At 36.7% G+C, this 22500-nt stretch overlaps 1 protein-coding gene across 1 annotated transcript in view; it reads right to left on the reverse strand.

Annotated features, from left to right (window-relative positions):
- The window catches only part of LOC123518657 (histone-lysine N-methyltransferase 2C-like), a gene marked incomplete in the record, with an annotated part of 371622 nt that overhangs the window by 141685 nt on the left and 207437 nt on the right, over positions 1-22500 (reverse strand). The window contains 3 exon segments of the mRNA XM_045279595.1: positions 17166-17276; positions 17426-17667; positions 18097-18214. Coding sequence (XP_045135530.1) covers positions 17166-17276; positions 17426-17667; positions 18097-18214 — 471 coding nt within the window.

Here is a 22500-nt window from a genome sequence, read left to right on the forward strand (position 1 = left end):
TCTTGTAAGATAGAATTGGGACCATGCTGACTAAACTGAGTCTAGCCAAATCAAACTCAAATAATGTATGTAATATTAATAACTGCATAGATCATATGAAACTTGAGAAGACTAATTTATTTTTTTATTGAAAGTTGTGAGCTTTAGCCTTTGTAGGAGGATTTTCCTGATGCAGTCTAGTTCATGTTTCTTCTTGCAGTCTGATCTGCTTTTATTTCTCCCAAATACTTTTCTTCATACATTTTTTTCTCCTCCCAAACCATAGTATTATTAGGCAGTTTCAGTGTTAAAAGTTATCTAAAATGAGATCACCAATAATTTAATTTCTATTTTCTACTGTAACTCATCTAACTGTCTCCTCTGGCTTTCATCACTTCCTTAACCCTTGTTTATCACTCGATTCTCTTTCGTCAAAACTAAAATGATGAAGGCAGACACAGTTTGTGTGGAGGGATCATGACATAGATGAAATGACTATCAGAGAAAAGTGGGTAAATTACACAGGATACATTTGGAAAATAGAGATTAGATTATTAATGAGCCCCTTATTTGCCAACAACACTGAAAAATAAACATTATAAATTTTTAATGGAAATATATATACATATATATATATATATATATATATATATATATATATATATATATATATATATATATATATATATATATATATATATATATATATATATATATATATATATATATATATATATATATATATATATATATATATATATATATATATATATATATATATATATATACACACACACACACACTCAACTTTTTTTTCCGACTAAATGGTGCAGGCACTTGTCCGGATAATGAAAAAGTCTAGACTCTTAGACTTTTTGATTAACTGAGAAAATTTTTCTATTTTGGTTTCCCTGACTAACTAAACCTAAATAAACTTAATCTAAGTTCACCTAACCATAAAACTAACTAAACAGTAACAGCAAAACAGTAAAAGCAAAGTGCATGAAAAAAAAATTCATAGATGTGAAGTACAGTGAGTATACTACCACAACATGCATCTGTGTCATGCGATGCTGGCTGTGTTCACATCCCCAGCTTCATCCTGCACAATAGCATTAAAAAGCCTGTATCAACTGCAGAATTACCAAAGTCACCCATAGTTTCACATGAAATTCTCTATAACAAATTTGGCTCCAGCTTCTGAGCTGCTGCACAAATCACTTCATAATGGTGGCATCTAATGCAGTATCTTTTCTACTCCTTACATTTTTCCTTGATGTACCTTTACCACTTGTCCTTGATGATGCATCAGCCACACAGTATTTGGCAAAATATTCTACCAGCCTATCTTTTGATTTACTAATGTCCAACACAGTTAGCTTGGCCACATCATACTCCTCACAAACACTCATACCTAGCTCCTTTCTCTAATTTTCTTATTAATAATTCCAGCATTTAAGTTACAACGGGCTACTCACTTACACCTAACACCCTTGGGAGATATAATTAACAGTCCTCAGCTACTGAAAAATTAACAAACTTGCTCACTGATACTAAGCAATATACTGTTCACTAGCGTTAGCTGGACTCGTTTACAACCACCTGCCACACTGGCGCCACCAACTACTAGCCATTTCTGGTACTGCATGAGGCACTTGTTCTATGAATTAATTTGTTGGCTGTCCGAACTCAAATTATTAAATTATTATCAGGACACTCTCCATATTAACCAAAATCCAGATAAATGAGGGTAAAGTGTTATTCATCACGGTCGCCTCCTGGTTACTCAGAGAGCCTTTTCCCTACGGAAAGAGCTCTGAGCTCATACTGACTGATCTTTGGGTAGGACTGAGACCACATTACACACCATACACACTGGGAAAGTGAGGCCACAATACTTCGAGTTACATCCTGTACCTACTTGCTGCTAGGTGAACAGAGGTTACACATTAAGAGGCTTGCCCATTTGTCTCGCTGCTCCTGGGACTCGAACCCAGGCTCTCTCGGTTGTGAGTCGAGTGTGCTAACAACTACACTACGAGTAAAGTGTGTGTATTTACCTAGTTGTATTGTAAAGGGTTCGAGTGGGGCTCATAGTGTCCTTTCTCCATATTTCCATTTATCTAGTTTTTCTTTAAAGTTATGTGCTGTAACAATTCCATTATCCAATGCATTCCATTTTTCCACCATTCTGTGTGGAAAACTGTATTTTCCAATATCCTTCATACACTGCCTCATCCTGACCTTCTTTTCATGTCCTCTTGTCCTTCCATCTTCTTCCATCAACAGCACCAGGTCTTCTTTGTCTATCTTTTCAATATCATTTACTATCTTATACATTGTTATTAGGTCCCATCGTTCTCTTCAATCTTGTAAGGTTGGCAGTCCCATTTCCTTCAGTCGTTCTTCATATGTGAGATCCTTTAATTCCGGCACCATCTTTGTAGCAATCTTCTGCATCCTTTCCAATTTTCTAATATCCTTTTTAGAGCTCGGAGACCATACCACTGCTGCATATTCCAGCCTTGGGTGTATCATGCTTGAGATGATTTTTTTTCATCATATCTTTATCCATGTAATGAAATGCCACTCTTATATTAGTCAACATCTTATATGATAGTCCAAATATCTTGCTTATGTGTTTATCAGGGCTCAGATTTTCTTGTATGATCACTCCAAGATCTTTTCCCTATTTAGTCTTCATTACTTGTTCCTCTCCCATCAAATAGTTCCATGCTGGTCTTCTCTTACACTTTCCTATTTCCATTATATGGCATTTCTTGGCATTAAACTCCTATTTCCACTTTTTGCACCATTCATAGATCTTGTTTAAATCTTCCTACAACAGCAGACAGTCCACTCTGGTTTCAATAACACTTAGCAACTTTATATCATCAGCGAATAAATTTATATAAACGTTTATCCCAATGTGAATGTCGATTACATAAACTTGAAACATAATGGGGACTAACACTGATCCTTGTGGCACTCTGCATGTTACTTTATCCCAAGATGAGTATGTATCTCTGATCACAGTTCTCATTTCCCTATCCTTCAAATAATCTCTTGTCCATTTAAGTGTATTTACCTATTTGTGTATCACAGGGTCCGAGCTAAGCTCTCTATGTCCTGCCTCCTTGGCCACTCCTGTCATATCTCTCTTTCATCTGATTGACACACACTGCATCAACGACATCACTGCTCAGTTTATTCCACTTATCAATACTACGATGCGGGAAACTACTTTCTCACGTCATTTAGACAGATGTCTTTTAATAGTTTTTTTCCATGTCCTCGGAGATGATTACTTGTGGTCACCTTTATCAACTCTCTGTCCAATATGTCAATCTTGTTCCCCAATTTATACATAGTTATCATGTCTACCCTTGTTCTTCTCTCTTCTAATGTGGTCAGCCCCAGTTCCCTCAGCCTTTCCTCATAGTCTAACTCCCTGAGTCCTGGTACCATCCTTGTTGCCAGCCTCTGTACCATTTCCACCTTCACATTTTTCTTCATATGCAGTGACCAGACACAAGCTGCATATTCTCACTGGGGTCTTATTAAAGTGCATAGTATCTTCTTCATCAATCTTTCATCTAGGTAGTGGAATGCAAGACATATATTTTGAAGCATGTTATATGTTTTCCAAAATATCATGTTAATGTGTTTCTCCGGTGAAAAAGTGTTTTGCATGGTTACTCCTAGGCATTTCTCCTCATTGGTCTCTTCAATTTTCTCATCATCCAGCCTGTAATCCGTTTGGTCTGTATCTACTTCTTCCCATTTTCATAACATGGCTCTTGTTTATATTAAATTCCACATTCTTTACTCTCCTCATAATTTTAGTATTGTCCGCAAACATTTTCATGTAACTATCATTAACATAAATCAAAAACATGATGGGACCAAGCACTGACCCTTGTGGAACTCCACTGGTTACCTTTTTCCACTCGGACTTCTTTCCTTTCACCACTGTTAGCATTTCTCTTCCCACTAAGTAATTTTCCATCTATTTTGCTAGTTTATCACTTACTCCTCCAATCTTCTTTAGTTTCCACATCAGTCTATTGTGTGGTACTTTATCAAAGGCCTTTCTCAAGTCCAGGTAGATAGCATCCACCCATCCCTCTCTATGTTGTAGTATGTCAGTCACTCTTGAATAAAAACCTAATAAATTGGATATGCACGATCTTCCTTTTCTGAAACCAAACTGTCTTTCACTCAGAATGTTTTCACTTTCTAGATACTCACTCCACTTAGCTTTAATTACTTCTTCACATACCTTGCACAATATACTAGTCAACGATACTGGTCTATAATTTAGCGGTTCCATTCTACTACCATTCTTATATATAGGCACAATGTCAGCTCTTTTCCACTCTTTCAGGACTAATCCTGTTCGTATGGAGGTTTCCACAATATCAAATACGGGTTCAACAATTGATCCTTACATTCATTTAGCAACCTCCCAGATATGCCATCAGGCCCCATTGATTTATTAATATCCAGATTGCTTATAATTTTCCTTACATCTTCCTTAGTAACCATGATGTCCTGCATTTGCTTTATTTCCGTAGGCCTTCCTCCCATAAAATGCTCCTCCTTTGTAAACACTTTACAAAAGTTGTCGTTCAAAATTTCAGCTATATCTCCAGCATCTCATATAATTCTTCCCAATTTTTTACCTTTTCTATTGCCTCCCTTATATTTAGTTTTCCATTTATGAATTTGTAAAACATTTTTGGGTCACTATCACAGTTTTCCACCACCCTCTGTTCATATTCCTTCTGTGCTGTTCTCCTTACTTCAACATATCTATTCCTTGCTGTTTTGTAAACTTCTCTTGATAATACATCACTGTTTTTCTTATTTTTTTCCATGCCTTTTCTTTGTTCTTTTTTGCTTCTTCACAATTTCTATTAAACCACTGTTTATTATTTAAAGTCCTCTTTCTGTGATTTGGCACAAACTTTCTCACAGCAGAGTTACACAAATCCATAAATTTATCGTATTTCAATTGCATATCACTTTCCTGGTATACCACGGACCAGTCAATTTCATTAAAGAACTCCCTTATATGGTTATAATTTGCCCTAATATAATTTAATTTTTCCTCCTTGCGTTCCACAATCTTATTCGTGCTTAATTCCGTATCCAGCTCAAAGCTTAGGACATCATGATCGCTTTTCCCCAAGAGACATTCATGTTCAATTTCCTCTTTTAGAGAGATGCCCCTGGTAAATACCAAATCCAACCTTGCTGCAACATCTTGTCCCCTGCACCTTGTTGGTGATCTCACCCACTGTGTCATCAAGTTATTTGTTGCTACCTTTAACAATTCCTCTGCCCACTCACCACCGTTCACCACTACATAGTCTTCCCACACTATTTCTTTGCAATTAAAGTCTCCAACTATCATCACTCTATCCTTTCTGATGAGTTCTTGCTTCATTCTGTCTAGAGTATTTCTCATCACCATTTTGTACTGTTCATATTCCCAATCACTGGTTCTGGGTGGTATGTAAACTGTTATAATATTAATGTCCCTCTTACCATCTGTTATAAGCATACTTATCACTTCTTCATTTCTCTTACTATAGTTCACCTCCTTCACTATCAGATCTTCCTTAGTAAGAACCATTATACCACCACCTCCCTTATTTTTTCTATCATTTCTCCATACTTTGTAGTGTTTTACAACAAACCAGTCTAGCTTTAATTCAGGCCTTAGCTTTGTTTCCACTACTCACATTATGTCCGGTTCGTTATTTCTTAGGTAATCCATACATTCTAGCCTCTTAGACAGAAATCCATCTATATTTGTGTAAGTCACTTGTATTCCATTCCTAGTCTCATTCTTCCATGTAATGTCTATTCCGTCTGTTTTATCCACCACTTCTTTAGCCTCCCATTGTATTCACCTAGTTGTATTTATTTACCTAGTTGTAGTTTTACAGGGCCTGGGCTTTATGCTCGTGTGGTCCCGTCTCCATATCTACACTTATCCAATTTTTCTTTAAAACTATGTACACTCTTTGCTGATACCACTTCCTCACTCAAACTGTTCCAAGTCTCAACACATCTTTGCGGGAAATTAAATTTTTTAACATCTCTCAGACATCGTCCCTTCCTTAGTTTCTTACTATGCGATCTTGTGCTTCTAAAGTCATATTCTTCTCTCAGGATCAGTTTCTCATTATCCACTTCATCCATTCCGTTAATCAATTTATAAACTTGTATCAGATCCTCTCTCTCTCTCTGCTCCAAGGTTGGTAGATCCATTGCCTTTAGTCTCTCCTCATATGCCATCCCTTTAAATTCTGGAACCATTCTTGTAGCCATTTTTGTAGTCTCTCTAATTTTCTTATGTGTTTCTTTTATGGGGAGTCCACACAACTCCTGCATATTCCAATCTAGGTCTTATTTTAGTACTTATCAATTTCTTCATCATTTCCTTGTCCATATAGTGAAATACTACTCCAATATTCCTTAGCAAATTATCGTCTCTGAAAATTCTATCAATATGGCTAACCGGTTGATTATTTTCTTCCATTGTCACTCCCAAGTCCTTTTCCTTTTTTCCTTTTTCTAGTTCTACTCCATCTCCCATCTTATAGATTCCCACTGGTCGTCTTTCACTTTTTCCCATTTCCATGACATGGCTTTTGTCCACATTGAATTCCATCTCCCATTTTTTGCTCCATTACCAGATCTTGTTTAAGTCTTCCTGTAGTATTTCACAATCCTCTTTTTGTTTAATGACTCTGCACAGTTTCGCATCGTCCGCAAACAGATTTATGTAGCTGTTCACTCCTCTGGCATGTCATTTATATATACGAGAAAAAGTATTGGTGCCAATACTGACCCCTGTGGCACTCCGCTGTCTACTGTTCTCCACTTGGACTTCATATCTTTAACTATCGTCCTTATTTCTCTCCCCCTTAAGTAATTCTTCATCCATCTCAATGTGCTTCCTTTTAAGCCACCCTTCTCCTCTAACTTCCATAGTAATCTTTCATGTGGCACTTTATCAAAAGCCTTTTTTAGATCTAAATAAATACAGTCAACCCATCCCTCTCTCTTGTACTTTATCAACTATTCTAGAGTAGAAACTCAATAAATTTGTCACACATGACCGACCTTTTCTAAAACCAAATTGGCTATTTGACAATATTTTGTTGTCTTCAAGAAACTCGATCCATTGCTTCTTTATTACTTTTTCACACATCTTGCATATTACACTAGTTAGTGATACCGCCTGTAATTTAAAGGTTCTTCCTTCCTTCCGCTCTTATATATGGGAACCACCTCAGCTCTTTTCCACTCCACTGGCACTGTTCTATTTTCTATTGAGCATTTTATGATGTTGTATATTGGACTTGCTAGTTCTTCCCTACATTCTTTCAGTATTCTGCCTGAGACTTCATCCGGTCCCATTGCCTTTTCCTCATCCAATTCCGTCATCAACTTTTTTATTTCAAGCTTGGTTACTTTAATCTCTTTCATATAGACAGTCTCTATTACCCTGTGGTCTTTCAAATTTGCATTCCTTAGTAAAGACCTCATGAAATTTACTATTTAACAGTTCTGCCATACTTTTTGGGTCTTCCACCATTCCGTTTTCTCCTTTTAACATTTCTATTGTTTCTTTTTGTCTTATTTTTCCATTTATGAATCTGTAGAACAATTTTGGTTGTTCCTTACATTTTTCGACAATGTCCTTTTCATAGTTCTTTTCTTCTTCCTTTCTCACCTTAGCATATTCATTTCTTGCTGTTTTGAAGTTTTCCTTATTTTCTGGATTTCTGTTTCTTCTCCACCTTTTCCATGCTCCATCTCGTTTCTCCTTTGCCCTAGCACATCTTGCATTAAACCAATCTTTCTTTCCTTCTTCTTTAGGTCTATATTTCGGAACATATTCCCTGACCCCAGTTTTGTATATTTCCAAAAATAAGTTATATTTCTCTTGAACCGTTAATATGTGTGTGTGTGTGTGTGTATTTACCTAATTGTATTTACCTAATTGTAACATACGGGAAAAGAGCTATGCTCGTACTGTCCCGTCTCCATATCTACTTTTTCTTAAAATCATGAATATTCCTTGCGTTGACCACTTCCACGTCTAAACTATTCCATGCTTCCACCCTTCTATGAGGGAAGCTATATTTTTTCACATCTCTCCTATAAGTGGCCATTTTAGTTTTTCCCATGCCCTCTCGACATTCTTTCATTCCACATACACAGATCTTCCCTATCCATTTTTTCCATGCCAATCATCACTCTGTATATTGCTATCAGGTCTCCCTTTCTCTTCTGTTTTCCAGGGTCGGAAGTTGCATTCTGTTCAGTCTGTCTTCATAAGTCAAATCTCTTAAGTCAGGCACCATTTTGTTGCAGCCCTCTGTACTTTCTCTAGTTTCCTTATGTGTTTCTTTAAGTTCGAGCCCACTGTATTGTTGCATATTCAAGCCTTGGTCTTATCATTGCAGTAATTATTTTCTTCATCATTTCTTCATCTAAATATACGAACGCCACTCTTATGTTCCTCAATAAGTTCAATACTTCTCCAATTATTTTGTTTATATGTCTCTCTGGCGATAGGTCATTGGTAATTGTCACCCCAAGGTCTTTTCTTCATGACTGGTTTTATGTCTTCATTTCCTATCTTGTACATACTCCTGATTCTTCTTTCACTCTTGCCAAACTCTAATTTCTTGCATTTTGTCGTGTTGAACTCCATTTGCCATGTACAGCTCCATTTCCATATTCTGTCCAAGTCTTCCTGGAGTAGTTCGCAATCTTTGTCACATCTCACTTTTCTTAACAATTTTGCATCGTTTGCAAATAGGCTCACATAACTGGACACCCCATCCACCATGTCATTTATGTAGACCGCAAACATTACTGGTGCCAACACTGATCCCTGTGGAACTCCACTCTCCACCAAGCCCCATTCTGATGGTCTGTCCTTAATTATTGTTCTCATTTCTCTTCCTACCAAAAAGTCTTCCATCCATTTTAGTAAACTGCCATGCACTCCTCCTACCATTTCAAGTTTCCAAATCAGTCTCCGGTGTGGTACCTTATCAAAGGCCTTTTTTAAATCCAGATATATTCCATCAGCCCAACCATCTCTTTCCTGTATTACATCTATCACCCTCGAATAATAACATATCAGGTTTGTCGTGCATGAATGCCCTTTTGTAAAACCAAATTGACATTAACAAAGTATGTCATTTTTCTCCAAGAAGTCTGTCCATCTATTCTTCACCACCCTCTCACACATCTTAGCTACCACACTTGTAAGTGACACTGGTCTATAGTTCAATGGGTCTCTCTTGTTACCTGATTTATAAATTGGGACAATGTTAGCTCTTTTCCAGTCTTGGGGCACTACACCTTCCCTTAATGAGGCATCAATTACTTCACAAACTTTTTCTGCCAGTTGCTCCCTGCATTCTCTTAAAATCCATCCTGATACCCCATCAGGTCCCACAGCTTTTCTCACTTCTAAACTCCCCATCATATTCTTGATCTCCTCCACAGTTACTTGAAACTCCTTCATAATCCCTTTCTGTTCCATTACCAGTGGTTTGTCAAAAGCAGTCTCCTTTGTGAATACCTTCCGAAAGCATCCATTCATAGCCTCTGCCATTTCCTGGGATCCTCACTGCATACTCCATTTACTTCTAAACTTTCAATACTTTCTCTATTTTTGATGTTGTTGTTCACATGTCTGTAAAAAGCCTTGGTTGGTCTTTACATTTATCAATTATATCCTTTTCTTGTTTCTTTCTTTCTTCTCTTCTAATCAACACATATTCATTTCTTGCTCTTTTGTAACTTTCCCACTGCTTAATCCGTCTTTTCCTTCTCCACCTCTTCCATGCATCCTCTTTTCTTGTTCTAGCCTTTTCACATCTATCGTTAAACCAGTCCTGCTTTCCAACTTCTCTATGTTGTCTTATTGGTACAAATTTTTCTCACCTTCTTTGTATATTTTTATAAATTCCTTCCACTTTTCATTTGCTCCTTAGCACTCTTGAATTTCATCCAATTTGTCTCTTGAAAGAATTTCTTTAGGTTTCCAAAATCTGTCTTGGCATAATTCCATCTTCCCACTTTATATTCTTCATTTCTTCTAGATTTCTCTTCATCTATCACCTTGAACTCCAAAACTGCATGATCACTCTTTGCTAAAGGGCACTCCACCCTCATCTCCTCAATGACCATTGGCTCTGTACTAAAGACCAAGTCCAGTCTTGACGATGCTCCTCTCCTCCAAACCTAGTATCTTCTTTGACCCACTGAGTTAACACATTTTCCATTGCCAGTGTCAATAGTGTATTTCCCATGTTGTCTCTGATCCTCCATTGACCAGTCCTCCCAACACACCTCTTTACAATTAAAATCTCCCATCATTATAGTTCGTTCACAGCCACCCAACATTTCTTCCAGACATGTTCCTGTATCTCTTATCATTTCTTCATATTCCTGTACTGACCATGCATTTGTCTTAGGTGGTACGTACACCACTATGTAGTGCCTCTTTTTCCTTCATTAGTTTCTGCTCTGATCTTTAGCACTTCTGCCTTTCCCATACCTTCTTTCACTTGATCCACCTTTATATCTTTTTAACCAGCAACATCACTCCTCCTCCCATCTTACCTACTGTATTTCTTTTCCAAACATTATATTTCCTTCTCCAACCATCATCAGGTCTTCTCCTCTCTCAGTTTTGTTTCAGTAAGACCCACAATATCTGGGTTCTTGTCCTCAAGTAATCGTTGAGTTCTAAAATCCCGATATCACTCCATTTATGTTGGAATACATTACATTCCGCTGTGTGTGTGTATATATATATATATTTATATATATATATATATATATATATATATATATATATATATATATATATATATATATATATATCTATATATCTATCTATCTATATATACATATATATATGTATATATATATATATATATATATATATATATATATATATATATATATATATATATATATATATATATATACTTCTTCATATTCGTGGGGTGCCGTGATTCGTATGTGAGTGCCATAAATGACACCCACCACATTGGGCAACCCACCAATTGCAGTGAATTCACCCTTGATCCCCTCCACTTCCTGTAGATTCACCGGGAAGTGAATGAACCTCCGGATGATGTCAGGGTGTACAAGGGCATCCAAGGTGTCACTGATCACTCTGCTGATGGTGGGCTGTGAAAGTCCAAAGTCATCAGCATTGCACTGCTTCATTTTTCCCGTCGTCAAATACTGAAGAAGCAGTGCCACCTTCATCTCCACACTCACAGCACAACTTCGTTTTGTTAAATTAGCAATTGCAGGTCGCACTAAGTCTGTCACAAACACAAGGCTAGCACGATCAACCCTGAACCTTCTCTTGAATTCAGCATTGTCATACTGGTCGAATATGTCTCTCTTTGGCTGGAAATTCCTGCGCTGACGAAGCCTATGTTGATGTTGCTTGGCCATCTTGACTGCCTTGTGACTGCTTCCAACTCCTTGGGACACCGTTTTCGTTCTCCCAAGCGGAGCGCGACTTGGGACTTACCACAAGACGTTGGGATAAGCAACAAGGATTTTCTCACAGTTGGAAGTACAACACTTAGGAGAGCCCCAAGCACTTAGGACTTCCCCCAAGCCCTTGGAATTTTTGATAAATACCGGCCCTGGTGTATTCAAAAGCTTGTCGGTTGATACGCGGGGTTTCAAACTTGGAAAAATTTCCTGAATAAAACTTCGTTAGTGAGTTTGGTGTTAGTTAAATGAGCAGATGGTAAAGCGAAACCTTGTTGAACTTCGTTGTGTGAACTTTTATAAGCGGGGTTGCCTTTATATATATATATATATATATATATATATATATATATATATATATATATATATATATATATATATATATATATATATATATATATATATATATATATATATATATATATATATATATATATATATATATATATATATATATATATATATATATATATATATACAGGCAACCCCGTTTAACGAAGGTTCACACAACGAAATTTCGCTACAACGAAGGTTTCGTTTTACTACCATCTGCTCATTTAATGAACACCAAACTCGCTTTAACGAAGTTTTATCCAGGTAATTTTTTTCAAAATTTGAAAGCCCCACCGTATCATGCAAGCTGAAAGGCTTTTGAATACACCAGGAGCTGCTGGTACTAAGGCCTGCCTCAGGAGAAATCCTGAGATACCTGTAGAATAAAGATCAAGATCAAGCCTCTCGTAGACAACACAGGCGCTACTGATACAAAGGCCTGACTCAAAAGAAATTCTGCGTCACCTGTAGCATCAAGATCAAGATCAAGATCATGCGCACCACTCACTCCCCAGTCAAAACATAACAGCGTCACCAGCAGCTCATCTTTCCTAGTTCAACTTATCACCAAAACACCCTGCAATGTGGCCTAACGTTCCTAAGAAGATCAGGAAGTATCTTACTCTTGAAGTGAAGCTGGGTATTATTCACAGACAAGAGAGAGGCCAGAAAACTAATAACATTGCTTGCCACCATCTTGACTCCATCAGCAAGTCAGCAGACTCTATTAAGAAGGCTGGTGAGACCGCATCTTCCTTGAAAGCTAAAAGAACCACCTGAACTCGTGACTCTACAATGGATAAAATGGAAAGCCTTGTGGAAATGTGGTACATAAGTTTTGTATGCGGTACCATGATGCGCACTTTGTTTACATTCCACAAGTTGCTGGTTAGTGTATTTACCGTTTCACTCTCCCTCCCTTCATAAAGTTAAGATCATCAACATTATAAAGTTACGTACATACATACATTAGTGTACATTATAATGACTTAAATTAAACTACCTAAATGTTTAACTTCATAATTTTTACTTTCATTAAACCTTTTATTGTACTATGATGCACTCTCGCTTTGCTTACTCTCAATGGAAGTTCAAATCAGGGGTTAAACTTGTTATAATTGGTTCGCTTAACGAAGTTTTGCTTAACGAAGTGTTTTTTAGGAAAGTAACCCCTTCGTTAAGTGGGAGTTGCCTGTATATGTATATATATATATATATATATATATATATATATATATATATATATATATATATATATATATATATATATATATATATATATATATATATATATATATATATATATATATATATATATATATATATATATATATATATATATATATATATATATATATATATATATATATATATATATATATATATATATATATATATATATATATATATATATATATATATATATATATATATATATATATATATATATATATATATATATCCTGAACATTATATTAGGCTATTTGTAGACAGAGATAGAGGAGACTTAATAATTAAAGAAAACTGACGAAGGTTATGCTACAAGTCTCTCTCTCTCTCTGCACATTATATACTGTAATGTATTGGTCAAGATATTTAATCATAGCTCTAGCGTTTTTATCAAAAGTGCAACTGAACTTTACTGGAGAGAAAAAATAATACACAATTTTGGCATACCTACAGGAAATCATCTGCAGAGGACTGGAGTGGAGGCCATGCTATGTCTATTCCACACAAGTGACAAAGTGTGACTGACTGACTGACAAGTGTTTGTATAGAGCGCAGTGTTATGGTTATGATCCTTAAATATTCCATTTACCACTTTTATAACATTTTATCACAAATCTGAAGATATCATCACAATATGGGATAGTTTATTTTAGTAATTACTGCTAAGTTACTGCAAACTGTTGCAATAAACCAAAAGGTTTATAAACAATGCAGACACTATTTTTTCACTTCACCTTATCATATTTCAGTTAATTATCAATATACAAAGGTTTTAATATGAGGCTCTTAAAATCATACGGTACCAAGCGTCACTTTTTTAAAACATTAGAAAACGGCTTCAAAGTTTGTGAACTTTGAAACCCATGCATCTCAGGAACTAATAGAGCTATTCCTTTGTTTATTTTTGTTTGTTTTTTAATGATGTCTAACAATTAACATATCATATCATGAATTATTCATTTAAAAAATATGACAATAATGATAATGATTATTGTGATGATGGTGATAATGAAATTTGTTACTATTGCCTGTAAAATTTCTAGTAAAGTTTAACAAAGTTAAAGTAACAAAACAAACAAACTCCTGGTTTTATTACTTTTGCAGAACATCCATCACTATTTGTCTCCTTAAATGGCAACTCACATAATCCTTGCCCAAATTTTTCTTCTGCTTTGTGATGTTACTTTTCCATTTACTCAGCCTCTCAGCCTTTTCTATGCTCTCACAGGGGCAAGACCCTCTTGGCCATCACTTTCACTACTTGATGAACTCATAGTGGCAGTAATAATTACTTTTTTAATGGAAACACCACACAAAAAGTATCTGTCCAGCTGTGTATACATACTTTAGTGTGGAGGGATGTTACTGGATGCTGATTGGTTGAAAAAGCACATGTCACATGCTCCCATTGGCCTAATTGCGCTTGGTGGTCCAACATGCCTTGCATCGATAACTCTAGTTGGATGAAAGTTAACACCACCCCACACGTCAAACTTGGTACCATCTGATTCTCATACATGACGCATGCGCACACTTTGAGGCATAGAGGTGACAGTCATCATGACTTACATTGATTTCTTACCAATTTGTGTCTCTCTTTTTGTACCTCTGATTCATACTCCAGACAGAAGGGAGGTTGTAGAAGCCTTTCGTGAGCATAAGTCATTTTTGGTACATATGGTACTTGGTACTGTATGATTCTAAGGGCTTCATATGATGTTTAGATTCAGAAATCATTCGTGAGTGTAATGAAATGAAACGTACTAAATAAAGCATGAAGTGATATATGGAAGGTATGGAAGGTAGAGAATTTTGCCAACCTGTGACAGATTTTTTTTTCCCCCAAGAGGGGAAGCTGAAAAAAAAAAAAAAAAGGCACACTGGGTTGCCAGTTCCCTTAAAGATCATAAAAGTTATCCAAAAGTCAGGGACAAATGTCTTGAAACTTCTCTCTTAAAAGAAGTCAAGTGGTAAGAAGATGGAAATACAGATGTAGGCAGGAAGTTCCAGAGTTTACCAAAGAAAGGTATGAATGATTGAGAGAACTGGTTAACTCTTGTATTAGAGTTGGACAAATAGGGATGAGGAAGAAAAAAAACCTTGTGCAGTGAGGCTGCAGGAGGAGAGGAGGCATGCAGTTTGCAAGATCAGCAGAGCATTTAGCATTAAAAATAGCAATAAAAGACAGAGAAAGAGATGCAACATTCCAGTAGTGAGAAAGAGGCTGAAGACAGTCAGTCAGGGGGAGGGGAAATGATGAGAAAAAAAGCTTTTGATTCCACCAAAACTGTGTCAAAGGAATCCCCAATCATGTGAAGAGTACTCCATACAAGGACAGATAAGGTCCTTGTACAAAGTTAACAATTGGAGGGCTGAGAAAAACTGGCCGAGACGCCTCAGAACACCTAACTTCTTAGAAGCTGTTTTAGAAAGAGATGACATGTAAGGTTTCCAGTTTAGATTATAAGTAAAGGACAGACCGAGGATATTCAGTGTAGAAGATGGGGATAGCTGAGTGTCATTGAAGAAGAGGGGATAGTTGTCTGGAAGGTTATGTAAGTTAATAAATGGAGGAATTGAGTTTTTGAGGCATTGAACACTTAGTTTTCCCTGCCCCAATGAGAAATCTTAGAAAGATCAGAAGTCAGGCTTTCTGTGGCGTCCCTGCATGATCTGTTGACTTCCTGAAGGGTTGGTTGTCTCTGAAAAGACGTGGAAAAGTGGAGGGTGGTATCATCAGCGTAGGAGTGGATAGGGCAAGAAGTTTGGTTATGAAGATCATTAATGAATAATAGAAAGAGAGTGGGTGACAGGACAGAACCCTAAGGAACACCATTGTTAATTGATTTAGAAGAACAGTGAATATTGAACAGTTGGAAAGGAAACTTAAGATAAAGTAGCAGAGAGAATAATAGAAACAGTAGGAGAGCAGTTTTGAAATCAAAGCTTTGTGCCGGACAATCAGAACCAAAAACTCTAAAAGAGGATGACCAAGACTCAGTAAGGAAGGCCAGAAGATCACCAATACAGTGGCCATACTGGCAATCAGAGAGAAGATTGTGAAGTGACATATGTTAGAGAATCTTCCTACTGAGGATATATTAAAAAAATTTTGACAAGCAAGAAATTAAAGGTATAGGGTGATAGTTTGAGGAATTAGAAGTTGCATTTTTTTAAGAACAGGCTGAATGTAGGCAAACTTCCAGCATGAAGGAAAGGTAGAAGTTGATAGACATAGTTGAAAGAGTTTGGCCAGGCAAGGTGCAAGCACAGAAGCAAAGTTTTGAGAACAATAGGAGGGATCCCATCAGGTCCATAAGCCTTATGAGGGTTTAGTCCAGCAAGGGCATGTATCTGTAGTCTATGATACATCCCAAGTGTTTATATCTACTTCTATATTTACAGAACTATTGTGAATATTTAGTTATATGATGGTGTTTATGTAAATAAGAATTAACAGTTGACACATAAAACATATTTGGACTTTACTTACAAAAGAAAGGCAATCCAGATGAAATTCTCAAATTTGGCAATTACAAACTGGAGAGCCTATTTAAAAAAATTTATGTAAATTTAATTTCATCAATTGTCAAAAACCATGAAGTGAAGACTCTTTTGCATATATAGTTACATACCAAAGTTTTTGGGGAGCTGACAATAATGAGGAAATTTTTGGAATGAATTAGTATAATTGGGAGACAAAACAAAACTTATATTATGCCGATTTCATGACAATATAAGAGTGAGAAGGATAGTAGGGGACTGAGGGAGAGGGAGGATTCAAGGGTCAGTTGTGGGTTATGTAAGGGTGCTTGAAGCAATTATTATCATTTGACTTCCTCCCCCCTGCCCCAAGAAAGTACCACACAGCACTGAATTTCACATTGTCTTGTAATCCCTGATCACCATAGTTTCTTTATGACCCCATATAGTGAGCATTCTGACCCCAATAAAGGGGTCCCAACCCCTGGTTTGGGAACCCTTGATCAAGCATATTAGACAATTATACATATGATCACACCACAAACTGCTTCAGAGCTAAATCAAATTTTACTTACGTGGTGAAGTTTGAGTAATCTGAGGAGCCATCTGAGGTTGCACTGGATGCTGCTGTGGAGAGGTGGTCATGGAAAGTCGCACCGGACCCACCGTAGGGCCAGGTGAGAGTCCTGCAGGAGATCCCAAGGAAGTATCTGTTGTTACCATGCTTGAGCGTGACATATTGCAAAACCTGTTTCTATTCATGCTTGAAATGCCTTGTAGAAAGGCAATATGGTGATGATTAGTGTTACATTAATAATACCTTTAAAATTCATACCTGGTCTTTGCTGTATACTGGAGTTTATTGCTGAAGCTGGATGCAGACCCTGGGGCTGTGCATCACAATCTAAAGTGACACTACCAGTGGTGTGGTGCTGGGATCCTTGGCTAGGTGCTACGGTGGACTGTGGGTGTGACAGGTGGCCAGCAGAGGGTGAACCTATACCTGGCACTCCGACCTTGCCTTTAGGGGGCCCACGAGGACCTGACACTATTTCCCTACCTTTTTCTTTCTTTCGTCTGTAAGTGAGATAAAACAAAGCCAATATGTACTGAGCTCTAAGCTAATGATAATGCCTAAGAGAATAATATGGACAACATTGAACAATAACAAGCTTCTATCAACTATATCTTGAATTGTTACATGACAGCAAATCCAAAATGTAGCTGTCTATGGTTTGAATTTTCTTTGAAAGAAATAGTCTTTATCTGCCAACCAACTTTGGTGGCACTTCATCAAAAACTCATATTTCCCTCATATTCATAGCTTAATATTAATGGTGCATCATTGACAATACATAATAAAATTCAAAAGTAAAAAAAATCTATTGAACACAGAGCAAAAGACAGACAGCTGTTATCTTTCATCCTTTTAACATATTTGCAAAGTTTACCATAAGAATCTTAAGAGATGTTAACCAGATTACATTCTTGTTATCCTTCCCTCACCTTTCCTCTTCATCTTCATCTAGATCATCGAATAAGTTGGAGGGTAGTTTTTCATTGTCCTCCTCTCCATCTTCTCCATCAGCAAATTCCAGAAGTGCATTGAAGTCTCCACCCATACCTGAAGTTTGTGCAAGAAAATTATGAGTCATATAAGAGTTATTTTGCATTTGATATATAAAAGCCCTTATAATGTAGAATACACAAATAGAGGTCTTCCTTACTAATTCATCGTTATACAATATTCCAATTTTACAATCTTCCTTTTCTACTATCTCTTATCTGCTATACAATTGGTTATGGTTTCATGTTTTCATGACTGCCATAGTGCACACTCACTCACTCCGCATGCAATTATAGTGGCGTTTATTAATGTCTCTTATAGCAGAACCAGAGAAACCTGGTTCACCTGTCTCACATTACTGTCATGTTTACATTAGACACACATATAGTGATCTTTTACTAGTCCTCATATTTTCACGCTTTGCATTAATTTATCTAACATTATAATATTCTAAATATGATTACATAGCTTATAGAACGATTTTTTAACTTGGGAGGTGGAAGAAAGACACTGCAAATCTTCTATACTTGGCAATATATATGCAGTGGCCAGGAGCAGGCTGCTGAGTACTACAATGGTGCAAATCCATTCAAAACTTCCACACTGTCCAGCCTGAGCTGAGGTGCTTAATTCTTATACCCCATGAGGCACGATTGTGGCTTTTCTGTTAGACCCTGTCAGGCACAATCGAGGCGCTTTTCAAATACCACACTTTTTTTTATGTAGCACAGTTTGCTAATGCTTAAGGCTATCTGTCATGTATCAAGGCCTGTCATTGGCACATTGTTTTCAAGATGGTGGACACTTAGCCAATCATGTATCATCTTTTACAAGGGTATGTTTGTGTAGGTGTGAGGGTGACAAGCATGAGGATGGTGAGGACACTAATGTTAGTGTGTTGTATTTTATCATTTATTAGCAATTTCTTCGTGAGATATAAGATATACATGTATTACCATGGATAAGTAAGTAGTTCAGAAACATATTACAATGCATGACAATACACTCTACCCTCGAAACAATGGACCTATCATCAACGTATTTCGGAAACTACGGACAAATTCTGGAGTCCGGTTTAATCTATGGACGAATATTAAAATGCGCGTGATTGTTCGTTGCCGGCAAATAATTGTCCGGTAGGTGGCAGGTCGGTTGCGTCATCAGCTGTTGGCCGCCATGTTTAATCTTCAGTCCGTCATAATGAAATGGTACGTGCAGGAACGATCTGTGGGGATTAATGTGCATGGTGTGGAGATAATGTCAGCCGCCAAACGTCTAGTGGTCAAACTTGGGCTACCAGATTTCAAGGCTAGTGACGGTTGGCTGTGGTGCTTTAGAAACCGCCATGGCTTATTCAATGCCACTGTGAGGGGCAAAGCAGGGGATGATTTCTTAATGATTACACAGTATTTTACGTACATTTTATACAGTTTTTTACGTACTTTTGCAATCTATGGACAGGGTCGTGCACGCATTTGTCCGTTGTTTCGAAGGTTGAGTGTATTGGAATTGTTGTTTTAATCTCGTTATTGGCATAGATAAGAGTGTGTGAAGCCTATGAGCCACTCACAACTGACTTGGTTATTTATAAATATCACATTTTAAAGAGCCTTTCTTTTATTCAGATCACCACAATAGGGATGGAGAGCATACAATTTATCAATAATTTTGAAATAATAGTTTTAGTAATATGTTCAAACAAAGGTTATCATGATAAACCATTTTGTGGATATGCAATTCTATTTATTTGTTTATTTACCTACTTATTTATCAAAATGAGACAAAAAATTTTAATTTTCATTTGGTCAGAGCATCACAATTGGGAAGCAAATTAAGAATTATACACTATTTCTTAAAAAGAACAACCATTTTAGTTAGAGAATATTCAATTTCCTTACTTTTATTTCCAAAGAATTCTTACTTATACACTATAGGCGTTTTCAGTAGCGGCACAGCTGAGGGCAAATGAAGTCAAACGGAGGCAAGTTTTCGCAAACGAGAGCAAATGCCTTTCCAAAGCGTTTGCTTTCGTTTGGCAAATGCTTTTTAGCCAATCAGCATGGAGCAACCCCATTAACCTCATGGAATGAGATCAAGAATGAGTTACATTTCGAATAAAACTGAATAGTTAGGCATATGTTAGGCCATAGAAGTGGGTACTGTAGATGTAGATTTACGTTTACATATTGTGCGGCATACTGGAAAGAACCGATATAAAAAATACAGCGTGAAATAAATTAAGGAGCTGGTGGTAGCTGGTGACATGTCGCATCTATCCGTCCTTGTTGTGGGTGTTGTCCGATTCTATACTTCTAGTCGTGACTTCGATACAATAATGGAGTTACTTTTCTATTATTAGGTGAAAAAATGATAATATTTTTGCAAATCCTTATATCATAAAGTAATGAATGATGGTAAAAATAGATTATCTGCTAATTATTGACATAATTCAATTATATAGGCATCAGAAAACCGCAGCCATACATCTACAATGGAACACCTTCAAAATAAGCCCGCGTAGATCAAACCACTTCCAGGACTGAAGACCTGTTGTTTTTTAAGAGTATTGCGCTGCTCGGCCCTCGGCATATTCAAATGATGAAACACTGGTGACCTATAATACTCCCCATCAAGGAATAAATCTCCAAACTCTTCCACTATGCTGCTGTGTTTATGTCTTGACCACAGTGCTGGCTCAGGTGACTGATGTGTACGATAACTTCTCCCAGGGATTGAGATCACAGTGACACGGTCGTCTGGCACCACTGATGGTGTCCTCAGCACTGTCCTGTTCAGCGTGAACTCAAACATGTTTGGCCTTGCAGTGACACTACTGAAAAGGCCTTATATGGCAGTCACTTTTTTCATTTTTTTTCCCCAATAAATCATGAAAATTTAAAATGAATGTAAATTTGCGTGTTTTTACTTTTATCGTACGACAAGATGTTTTCTTTTTCAAATCTGATCAAGTGTAACTCAATAAAGATGATCCATATATTTTTTTTTCAATATTTCTAATAATGATCTAGATACATGTGAAAGTCTTCAAATATCAAGTGAAATCTTTCACTTCATATTCAGAGCTGCAATCCACTCATTTATCTTTTTTTCACTTCAATGTCTGCCAAAACTGGGTGGGTCTTAGGAGCCATGAAATACAGTATATTCACAAAACAACATTTCAATTAGCTTTAAATGAGCCTTACCACAAAGAAATTATTGTTTTGTGATCCACAAAGTGAAATATTGCATGGAACAAGGAAAACATAGCAAATAATGATCAAGGCATTTCTCCACCACCGACCATGACCCTCTTTAGTATGTGTGTTGCTTTCACAAAAATATTCTGCCCCTCTATTGCCTGCTATAATGGATATCATACCTTTGTATTCATATACAATCATGTCATGAGGATCACCTTGACTCCATGACACTGAGACGCTCTGTTCCTTCTCAAGGAAAAAAGAAACTCAATTTCTCCATCTATCAATTCAACACAACCTTCCAGACAACTATCCCCTGTTCTGCACTTATAATCTTAACAAGAAACTTCACATCTCATCTCTAGCTAAATAAGATTCTATGAAGTTCTGAGTTCTCTCTGTCAGTTTTTTTCACAGACTCCAACTGCTACCTCTGTACCATGTATACCTTACCTGCTCATGTATGGAATTATTCTTGACGATGAGGAGTTTCACTCATAGTGTTTTATTAAAAAGTGTGGAACAAAAAACTTTTCATTTTATCAATTCCTCTACTCTGACTGACTGTCTTCAGCCTCCCTCTAATCATTGTACTGTTGCATCTACTGCTATCTTCTGCTATTATTTTCGTGGCAACTGCTCTTCTGATCTTGCTAACACCATGCCTTCTCCTCCTCTCACAATCTTGTTGCACAAGGCTTTCTTTTTATTTCTCTCACCCACATTCTGTCCATCTCTCTAATGCAAGTCAACCAGTACTCACAATCATCCATACCTTTCTCTAGTAAACTCTGGAACTCCCTACCTGCTTCTGTATTTCCATTTAGCTATGAACTGAACTCATTTAAGAGGGATGTTTCAAGACATTTATCCCTTTCTTTTCATAAATTTTCTCAGCCCTGTTCGGGGACTCCTCTTTATATATATATATATATATATATATATATATATATATATATATATATATATATATATATATATATATATATATATACACACACACACACACACACACACACACACACACACACACACATATATATATATATATACACACACACACACACACACACACACACACACACACATATATATATTTTTTTTTTTTTTTACATTACAAGGGCACTGGCCAAGGGAAAA

This window comes from Portunus trituberculatus, chromosome 44, assembly GCF_017591435.1.
Source record: "Portunus trituberculatus isolate SZX2019 chromosome 44, ASM1759143v1, whole genome shotgun sequence".
Lineage (NCBI taxonomy): Eukaryota > Metazoa > Arthropoda > Malacostraca > Decapoda > Portunidae > Portunus > Portunus trituberculatus.